Here is a 10,602-nt window from a genome sequence, read left to right as displayed (position 1 = left end):
GGATCAAAGCATGTGGAGATAATGGGTGCCATGAGACTGACCAACCTGGCCTGGCCATCGATCCTGTCCAACATCAATCCTTCTGACAACAGGTGACATTACCTTCCAGAATCTATTGCAAATTGTGTAAACCACGCCACATCCATCTCAGCTCAAAGAACCCCGTTCGGACTTCCTCTCGATGTCACCTCCAGATGGCGCACTACAAGGAGAGAACACACCAAGCAAACCCAATGCCAACCTCTCTTACAGATGAAACAGTCTACCTGGGTTTGACCTTCCACGTGACTAGTAAGTTCAAGTCGTGTTTAGTTATGGAGTGATCAGATGTGCTGCAAATGACAAATGAGGCTTTGTTGATGTGGTGAGTAAGGAGATCAAAGCCACATTCAGGTTGTACCTATTGGGAAATTGTGTGGTTCTCTCTTAAACTTGCACATTGCCCTTCAAACCAGCTGAGATGGTTCAGACAAACACAACTGATTTCATCGGCTATGCAATGCATGTACCATTTCACAGAATAACCAAACCTGTGGCAGTTTAAAACACTGGCAGGAAGATCCATTTCATAAACTTTACTTCTGAAGTTTGCCACAGTATTAATTGGCACCAATTATGCATCGTGAGTCAGCAAAGTCTAAAACTCCTTAATGAACTTCATCATTACACACATACTGGAAGGGGGAAGGGGGGATTAAAGGGAGGAAGAGAGGGATGAAAGGGAGGAAGGGAGGGGCGGTGTTACTCCAAGATATCAAACAAATGCCAACACAGAAACTTCTTCAAAAAGAGTTCAGTTGCCATCGAGATCTCTACATGGACTTCACGTAGCATTGCTATAAGGAACAGCATCATGAACTGCCAATTTCCGTTGACTGGTTGTGCCCGGTGTTTTAACTAATGAGAAAGCAGGATCAGTGGATGATCATGAAGCCCCTCGTGCCTCGTTTGAAAAATTCTCAACACAACCACTCATCCCCCTGAGGGTCTGCAGTGGACGTGGGACGTTCACTGCACACGCCCACTCTGAGTTATAACCGTGCATTGAGCCCTGAGCTCCAATTATCAATTTATCCTTTATCACTCGTTACATTTTGAGCTTTTATGTTCAGATACCATGCTGATGGCATAAGACCACGGAATACAGTCATTACACCATTGCCAACAAACTCAATGCTACGGCCTAAGTGTTGTCAGCACAAATCACCCACCATGTCAAAGTGTCCTGCAGACAAAGGATTTGAATAACCAAATGATTAGAGATAAGCAGCTCGAACAAAGTGCAAAAAAAAAAATAATAATAATAAAGAAAAGAAAAATAACCATCTCACTCTTTAGCATTTCAAACAAACCTTAAACTGGTAAATATAATGTGCAGCTAAATAACTCCCCCAATAGAATGTACGTCATGTATTATGTATACACATCATGTATAGCCGACAAGTATCAAGAGTAATCATAAATGTACAATCAAATCTTACACAATTCAACATCTTCGAGACTTTTACACGGCGTGCAAAGCCTTCTGGGAATGAGAGCTTGGGTATTCGCGTTGGCCGTCTACGTAGCTCAATATGAACTTTCACCAGTTAAAGAAACTCCGTTCGCTCATCTCTCCAACACCTCCCATCACGAAGCTCAAACACTCCGCCGCCCACTGTGACAGTGTCACCTGGTACAGTAAACATGGCTGGGTTCGTAAAATGGAGAAAACGAGTTGTTTTCTTGACGGATCAAACCTTGCACAGCCTTCCAATCCCACAGCCTCAGGGTCACCAATGTTTCTGCTAGTTCACAGCATCATGATCTTGACCTCGTTTTCTTCGTCTACACGGTAGAAGAAGGGTATGCAGGTGGAATTGAAGCCAGGATCGCCGGGACCTCCACCACTTGTGGCGTTCTGCATTTCGTGCAACAGTTGCATTATCTGCCTTGTTGTCCTGTCATTGCCTACGTTACTTTCCGTCTTCCACTTGTTGGCATCAACCTTGTCTTCTGTGGATCCACCCCGGTTCTCGTCACGTGTTGGAACCTCCTCGGAGTCTGTGTCTGACGGTAGAAGAAATGGAGCACACACGATAATCGAGTCTGTAACACGTCCTCACACACGCTCGAATAATCCAAGACAAACCCCCCCAAAAAAGTTAAAAAAAAAAAAAAGTAACCTTCACTCAATGTCAACTTATCATTTATTTTCTCATTAACTAAATGTACAGGAAAACTTTTACTCATGTAATCAAATATGAAAACGTCATCGTTCAATTCCGATTTCGTTCATCGCTTCATTCAAGTCGAGGTTCAAGGGGGGGGGGGAACTGGTGACGAAAAAAGTTTTTAAAATATACCTGCAGGGGCTAAACAGCAGAATCGCATCAGGTAATCAAAATGGCAATCCCTTCAATCCAAACAGGCAAGAAGAAAAATCCCACCTGGTAAAGAAACGTCACCGAGCTCTTCACCAGGAGGCTGTTCTTCTGTGGCCGGAACACTCGGAGGCAAAAGTCCAGCGGCTGCTTTTGCCTGCAACAGTGCAGCGTAGCTGGCGTACCACTCGTCTCTCTCCGACACAAGGCACAAGACCAGTTCTTGCAGCTCCCCCATCTTAGCCTGCAACATTACAATCCCAAAAGACAGGGGATGAGGAGGGCACACAACAGAATGGATTTGAAGATCACGGTCATCGTTGTGGCTAGAGTTGTACAAAGAGCACAAATACAAGAATGGGATTGTTCGGCAACGTGTCCTTTCGCACTGCCCTGCAGGCGTGCCACCAACCCACCTTCATCTCCTCTTTGTCCTTAGCCAGACGGATAATGTGAGCTTCCTTCTCCTTGTGGCGCCGCTTCATGATGTCCCGTTGGTTCTGATAGAGCGCGATGTATTCACCTGCAAGCGACAAAGCACGGTGGCTGAAAAATCAGTTGGAAGAAAATTTCACCTCATCGGCGATGAGGAAGGGGAATGTACACGTGCAAAAAAAAAAGCAGACGAGACAATAAATAATGTCTAAAACCTCTCGGAGAAAAATTTTCATCGTTGATCGTCGGTCAATTGTTTAGATAGCTATTGTTTTGAAAGACTAACAAGGCAAAAAAATGATACGTCGTGACAAGGAAGCGAGTAAACTCAGCACACCGATAGTGTCAGTCTCTCCTGAAAGTTGGATACAGCGATGATCCATATCTTCAACCTCATCATGCAGTGCCGTCTTCTCAGCCATGAGGAACACAAATTTCTCCTGGAAGGAACGAAAGGGTCACAACCACACGGGGCCAAAATCGAGATGGAGCATATTTCCAAACGCTGTGGATGGATGATGCCAAAACGAGTCGTTTCGGTGACGAGGACAAGCCCATTAGATTTTTAAATGTTGCCTGGACGTTGTGCATAGAAACTACCAAAGTTTGAACATCCATCGAGAGAAGGTTATTTTTGCACATCCTCTTACGGAAGTAATATCTTTCCGAAAGATCTAACACGTTGTGACTTACTAAGATTAACATAAAATGAGCACGTAGTGAGAATGGAGAACAAAGAAATGACGAACAACTGACCTGAAGCTTCTCCATACTTGTTTTCAGTGTTTGATAAGCCTCTAAGGTAATCACATCCACACTGTCGTCAGAAACTCCTGGAGTGGGGGTGGAGTGAGGGGTGAAACCAATGGCTTTCAACTGTTTTAATTTTATGTTCGTTATTTTTTTTTTTTTCTTGATTTATGGAAAACAAAATCAATCTCACTACCTCTGGTTTTGTCCAGTTAACCCGCCGGATAATTATTCATCTCAACCTCACCAGTCGCTGTGAGGTTGGCTTTGTCCGATTTTCCAAGTTCCCCCTCTTCGAGGTCAGATTTCACCTCCTGAATCAATCACGTGGCAGGGAAGAGAGAAAGGGCAAAAGAGTGATCAACAAATCAGTCATTAAATGTCTCGATATCCGGAGTATGATGACCATTTCCTGGTTTTACGGATCAGAAACCTCAAATCTCACACTCTCGCTCTGTCTCTCCGAAAGGACCGTCTGGCAAACCCTGGCATCTACTTTATTAACAATTCTCTCGAAAAAAATTCAGTCACTCAAACTATTGGCCCTTACCTTAGAGCCATGATCTTTCTTGAGTAAACCACATTTCAAAGTTATCCTCCAAAGACAGTTGCCAACTCGGCGTCCTTCGTCGTCCAATGTCCTTCCTGGGTACATCCAAGCTCTTATCCAGTTACAAGGCCTTCAATCTTCAGTTTGATGAAGTAATGCTTTCCCCTCTGGATTGGCACCCCTGCCTCACACCTTGATAATCTTGATGCCGTGGAAACCAAGGTCTTCAAGATCATTGGGATGTCCCGCGATGAAGCTAAGTGAGTCCATGGGCCTATCGCAGAGAGGTTGGTGGTCTTTCTATCTTCTTCCACCTCCTATCTGGTCTTGCATCCTCTGCTTTGTCCCCCTCCTCCTCCCCAAGGTTTGCATGGTACACGCAGACCACCATCAACCCCTTTCTGGTGAAACTCTAAAAATCCAGAATCACTGCTCACTTCCACTCATTTGGGGTTTTTTTGCTCAATCTCGTTCTTAAATATATATATTTTTAATACGTTATGTGAAAAAGTAGTGGAGCTGTCACACCCCCACATGAATATACAGACAAACATACATGACGACACAAGACTGTTAGAAGAGCCAAACACAGACACTGAGCCTTGGGGGAAATGCCATCCACTTTCCAGGGTACTCTGGGTCACTTTCACAACAATGGCGCCACTTTTCTCAGAGCAAGGAAGCCGCACGCACCATTTTTAGAGTCGCTGGTATGACTCGCCCGGGATTTGAGCCACTGACCTCCCAGACTCGATGCTCCATCCATTTTCAAGACAGCTGTTCACCACAATCTCAAATCGCTGAAATTATCCCCCATACAAAAACGATGATCTTTTGTACCCCCATCAACCCTCACCAAGCCCACCACTTTCAAAATTTCTCGTTTTTCTTTCCTTCTGTATCCACATTGTCCACCCCGTTTGTCCTTCCCGAGCCTTCAACTCTTCCCCACATCCCTTATTTCTCACGTTCATGTTGTTTGTGTGTCCCCTGCCCCACACCCATCTCTCTATTTTTGTTCTGTTACGTCCTGATCCGTTCTATGTTCTTGCTCCTCCATTTGCCTTGACTTTGTATTGAAATTTTTTTAATAGTAAACAAAAAAAAACCTGACCCTTTGTTCAGCAGAACAAGAATTCCTCCGAGAACAATCTCGATACATTCTTATATTTCCGATGAAATTGAGGTTCACAGAAGAGCAAGGTGACAGGACGAATGAACTGGAAATGAGGGTGGAGGGGTGTTGGATTCGGTTTGGTGAGGTTAATTTTACAAGTTAGGAATAAAAGTTAAAATAAATAAATAAAAGAATGAGTAAAAAAAAAAAAAAACAACAAAAGAACAGAATTGCCAGTTTTAAAAGATTACAGGTAAGGATGGGGTGTAACAGGTAAGGATGGGGTGTCAACATACCACTTGCTCTCCTTGATCATTTGTGGTGAGAGGGGCAGATACGTCTGACTGTGAAGAACCAACTACTTGGGCACAAGACACACACACACACACACACACACACACACACACACACACACACACACACACACACACACACACACACACACACACACACACACACACACACACACACACACACACACACACACACACCAATCCAGATGAAAAGACATCGTAGGCTCATGGCGTCTCATAGTTAAAATTTTCCGAACCAGCAAGGTTTCCCACAGAGTATGCTAAATATCCAAAAACAATGACATTAATTGAAGTGATATATATATATATATATATATATATATATATATATATATATATATATATATATATATATATATATATATATCTATATCAAAAATGCTGTGCTGGTATTTTTTGTTTGCTGCATGACATTTGTAGATCATTACAGGAAACCTTCACAGTTGTTTAAAAAAAATAAATAAATAAAAAAGTACTTGATGTGCTCATTAAGTAGTTTATCATGAGCAGGGTTCCTTACTGGCATTGTTGAGACGGGATTGCAGCAGTGTGGCACGGTCTCGCCACATGGCAACATCATGCTGAAGTCTGTCCAAGATCTGCGCTTGCTCCAACCGTTGGCACCTCTCCATGGCCACCTCTTCCCCAAGCTGCACCCCAGATGCGTTAAGCTCGGCAAGTCGAGCCTCCAGTGTGGCACGTTCGCTGAGCTGATGTTGTGCGTCGGCTTGGGCCTCAGAAAGCTGTGACAAAGGCACGGCAACAGCTTCCCAGGTTTTCTTGACAGTTGCCGACGTCAAAAGGAATTTGCTCATCTTTCACGACTCGACGCAAGTGCGGTTTTGTCGAGATAATTGATAAAACTGCCGATTCCATCACGAGCAACGTGAGCGTGGAAACACGAACAAGAGGAACGAACAAACCTGTTCCCGGAGAGCAGCCTGGTTTTCTCGAAGTTCCCCCAAAACGCGACCGAGCTCCTTCTTCACATGCTGCTCCGTATGGAGGGCACTCCCCAACTCGGCATTCTCGTTACTCTGCCAGGTGATTGCACACACACACACACACACACACACACACACACACACACACACACACACACACACACACACACACACACACACACACACATTACTACAACCTCTCCCTTCACACAAATGTCCCCCACCCCACTGCAAAACCTTTTAACCTTTCTGTACTGCTGGACACATGACTCGATCTTTCTGAACCAAAAGCAAAAACGAAATGATCAAAACCAACTCATTATCTTCATCCATCCATTAAATCTCAACAAAAGGGAGACGGTGGTATCCTTACTATAATTCACGGACCAGTGTTTGTTTGTCGCACGACTCCTCTGACGGTTCTGGGCAGATTACATCCAGACTTGCTGCATCGGATAAGCGTGACCCCCAATGATTGTATCGGGGTGTTTTTATCTTTGCCGGTGGTCAGAAGACCATGTTGATTGGAATAAGATCGCCCGTAGGGTGGGTACTCTGCTGGTAATGATAATAATAATAATAATAATAATAATAATAATAATAATAATAATAATACCAATATCCTCATGCTCCATTGCTGATTAGCACCGAGTGAAATATTTCAATTCGCACTTTTAATCATTTTCCATCATTATTTCAAATACCTTTTCCATTAAAGTTAAACTTCATTACTCACACCTGCAATTTTAATTTGGTTGTTGGATAGTTTTTATCTCCTATACTATTATTCCTCTTCCTACCTTGAACTTCGGACCGAAGTTAATATTGGTAGGAATATATAAGTTGAGTAAACGACCAATTCATCACAAGCCTCTGATGTCATATTTCTATCGTCGCAAATATGATTACTTATCGAGCGGCCAGATCGCTGGGGGGAGGGGTGGAGTCAAGGCTGACATTGAGTTTGAGGGAGAGGAAAAGCTATGGATAGAGAGAACGGGGGGAAAAAGATGGAGGAAGAGGTCAAAACCTTCACCATTTTGCATATTCAATATGTATATTACTCCAAATGATAAATTATAACAATTTATAAAGAGTCGATGAGTTGTCACCGGAAAACTGGCCAAATTCAAAATTGCTGCCACCTTCAGTCGAGCGTCAGGCCGAGCTAACCAGTTCGTGAAAGACTGGAGCCAAAGACATTCCCGAGCAAACTACGCAAGGTGGAAATGATTGGAGTCGTTAAAAGTAGGAACAGTCGTCGTAATAAATTTTTACAATGAAAAGCTTGCGCCGACGTACACGAAGCCCGGCCCACCTCATGGTGGCCGACAAGAACTCGAAAATGGAAAGCTCGTCTACAATATCAAAAATAATGAATTATAGGAGTCGGAATTCAAAGCACACGGTGTCGAAGGATATTGAAGGTGTGGATGGCTGCCAAATTGCTAAGCATTGCATTGCAACGTATTAGTCGTGACTTTTTTAGAATTTTTATGGAGGCACGTGACCCAATGTACAAATTTAATCGGTCCTTTTAGACAGTCAGACCGAAAATTTGGCTAAAAAGCAATCCAAATATTACAGTGGTGAGTCAACATTATTAGAGGCCAGTGTGCGTACCTCCATGCCATCCTGCCAGCCGAGGGTATGATCACATCAACATATTTATCCCAACATAATCCGACTCAATTTCTCGAGTCATTATTTCCTCCGGAGTCCGATTCTGAAAATAAACTCTTCGGGAAGACATACCACACCCATCCTCTCCCCCATTAACAGATCCCTTCCAGCCACACCATGTGCACAAATCCATTTTGTAGCTCTGCGAGCTGCTCCTTGAGCTGACGGTTTTGTGACAAAGCACGACCGAGCGCAGCACGCTCTCCTTGAGCGCTCTCCAGCAGACGTTGACGTTCTCCCTCGGCTTGCTCATTTTCACTCACAGACGTCTCGAGAACAGCGATACGCTGCTCCAGCTCGCTGATGAGACGGGATAGCTGTTCGTTGTCACGTACCTGCCCATGGAAACATCGCAAGTGTTTCGTTAATCACAAGCATGCTCTTTTTGGAAAACGTTTCTCAAAGGTTACAAGGTAACAAATCACATCGGCTTCCTGCAAACCTGGGCCTGGTACTGAACGAAGACCTCTTCATTCTCCTGTCGTAGTTTCTGGACCTGGGTTCGCAGGTTCAGCTCAACATCAGATGGTCCCTCTGGTTCACTCGGCTGGGATGCTTACATCCAAACAAAGTGGGGGCGGGGGGATTGAACTTCATTTAAAGAACAAAAATAAAAGAAACTATAAACCCATCTACAAGTCTTAAACTAGTGGAAATATAAATTGTAACTCCAGGAGATTCGATAAAACATTTTGGAAAAAATAAAATGAGCGATCGGGAAACAGCAAGACGTACGAAGGCATTCTAATAATCCAAAGTCCTCAACCCCCCCCCCCCCCAAATCCCAGGTCTTCAACCACCTTCTCACAACTGTGACCACTATACCCCCCCCCCCCCCTTCCCCAACTCAAATCCCTCATCCATACAAGTGCTGCCTTTCACACATTACTGGGTATGAAGTGACAGTCAAAAAAAAAAAAACAACAAAAAAAACAAACCTTGAATTCACAATCTTGTGAGATACGTGCCATGGGAATTTCGTGGAATTGCTACCCTCAAGTGATTGTGAGAAGCCAGATTGTGTAAATAAACGATCCAAAATGAATTACCTTATTCGTAATTTGTACATACTGTCAGACCCCGCTATTCACGGATTCGCTATTCGCGGACCCCGCGTATTCGCGGTTTACAAAATGCGACCAGTTTCACATTCACAGCCTCGTACTTCGCGTATTTGCAGTTTTTCGTGGATGGAGAAAAACAAAAAACAAACAAACAAACAATATATATATATATATATATATATATATATATATATATATATATATATATATATATATATATATATATATATATATATATATATATATTCCAGGAGCCACGCACATAAATCAGTTCTAAAACACACAGTGCCTTCAGAAAGTATTCACACCCCTCGACTTTTGTCACATTTTGTGTTACATCGTGAATTTAAAATGGATTAAATTTAAATTTATTGTCACCGATCTACACAAATACCCCGTAATGACAAAGTGAAAACATGTTTTCAGAATTTTTTTACAAATCAATTAAAAATTAAAATCTGAAATGTCTTGCATCAAAAAGTATTCAACCCCCTGAGTCAATACTTTGTGGAAGCACCTTTGGCAGCGATGACAGCTTCGAGTCTTCTTGGGTATGTCTGTATCAGCGTTACACATCTGGATTTGGGGATTTCCTCCCATTCTTCTTTGCAGATTTGCTCAAGCTCTGTCAAGTTGGATGCGGAGCATCGGTGAAGAGCAATCTTCAAGTCTATCCACAGATTCTCAATGGGATTCAAGTCTGGGCTTTGGCTGGGTCACTCAAGGACTTTCACATTCTTGTTCTGAAACCATTCCAGTGTTGCTTTGGCTGTACTATATGCTTGGGGTCATTGTCCTGTTGGCATGTAAATCTTTGCCGCATTCTTAAGTCTTTTGCACTCTGAAGCAGGTTCTCCTCAAGGATTTACCTGTATTTGGCTCCATTCATTGTTCCCTCTATCCTTACAAGTCTCCCAGTCCCTTGCACTGAAAAGCATCCCCATAGCACGATGTTGCCACCACCATGCTTCACCGTAGGGATTGTGTTGGATCTGTGATGAGCTGTTTGGTTTCCGCCAAATGTAGCGATTTGCGTTCAGTTTTCATCTCAGACCAAAATATTTTGTCTCATGCTTTCAGTCTCTCATGTGCTTTTTGCAAACTCCATGCTTGCTGTCATGTGCTTTTTTTCTCAGGAGTGGCTTTTGTCTTGTCATTCTCCCATAAAGCCAAGATTTGTGAAGTGCTGCAGAGATTGTTGCCCTTCCGGCAAGTTCTCCCATCTGAACCAAGCAACTGTGAAGTTCTGTCAGAGTGGTCATTGGGTTCTTGGTCACATCCATGACCAAAGTCCTTCTTGCCCAGTTTGATTGGACGGTCAGCTCGAGGAAGAGTTTGGGTAGTTCCATATTCTTTCCATTTCCTGACGATGGAGCTCACTG

At 43.3% G+C, this 10,602-nt stretch overlaps 1 protein-coding gene across 7 annotated transcripts in view; it reads right to left on the bottom strand.

The window, feature by feature from the left end:
- Positions 1–560: 560 nt before the first annotated feature.
- Positions 561–10,602, bottom strand: part of GOLGA2 (golgin A2) — a 68,483-nt gene continuing 58,441 nt past the window's right edge. For 6 of the 7 annotated variants that reach the window (XM_085853571.1, XM_085853576.1, XM_085853574.1 and 3 more), the window contains 11 exons: positions 8,599–8,711; positions 8,273–8,491; positions 6,453–6,566; positions 6,050–6,272; positions 5,512–5,576; positions 3,796–3,862; positions 3,555–3,631; positions 3,136–3,238; positions 2,780–2,886; positions 2,430–2,607; positions 561–2,049 (listed from right to left, as the gene is read on the bottom strand). In XM_085853571.1, coding sequence (XP_085709697.1) covers positions 1,793–2,049; positions 2,430–2,607; positions 2,780–2,886; positions 3,136–3,238; positions 3,555–3,631; positions 3,796–3,862; positions 5,512–5,576; positions 6,050–6,272; positions 6,453–6,566; positions 8,273–8,491; positions 8,599–8,711 — 1,523 coding nt within the window. In that variant the 3' untranslated portion in view covers positions 561–1,792. The remainder of the gene's footprint in view (positions 2,050–2,429; positions 2,608–2,779; positions 2,887–3,135; positions 3,239–3,554; positions 3,632–3,795; positions 3,863–5,511; positions 5,577–6,049; positions 6,273–6,452; positions 6,567–8,272; positions 8,492–8,598; positions 8,712–10,602) is intronic. The other variant, XM_085853572.1, reaches the window with a different exon arrangement.

This window comes from Eptatretus burgeri, chromosome 14 (assembly GCF_056783735.1).
Source record: "Eptatretus burgeri isolate ZD-2024b chromosome 14, Ebu_testis_v1, whole genome shotgun sequence".
Taxonomy (NCBI): Eukaryota; Metazoa; Chordata; class Myxini; order Myxiniformes; family Myxinidae; genus Eptatretus; species Eptatretus burgeri.
The sequence above is the reverse complement of the archived record's forward strand: the minus strand, read 5'-3'. Positions and strand labels throughout refer to the sequence as shown.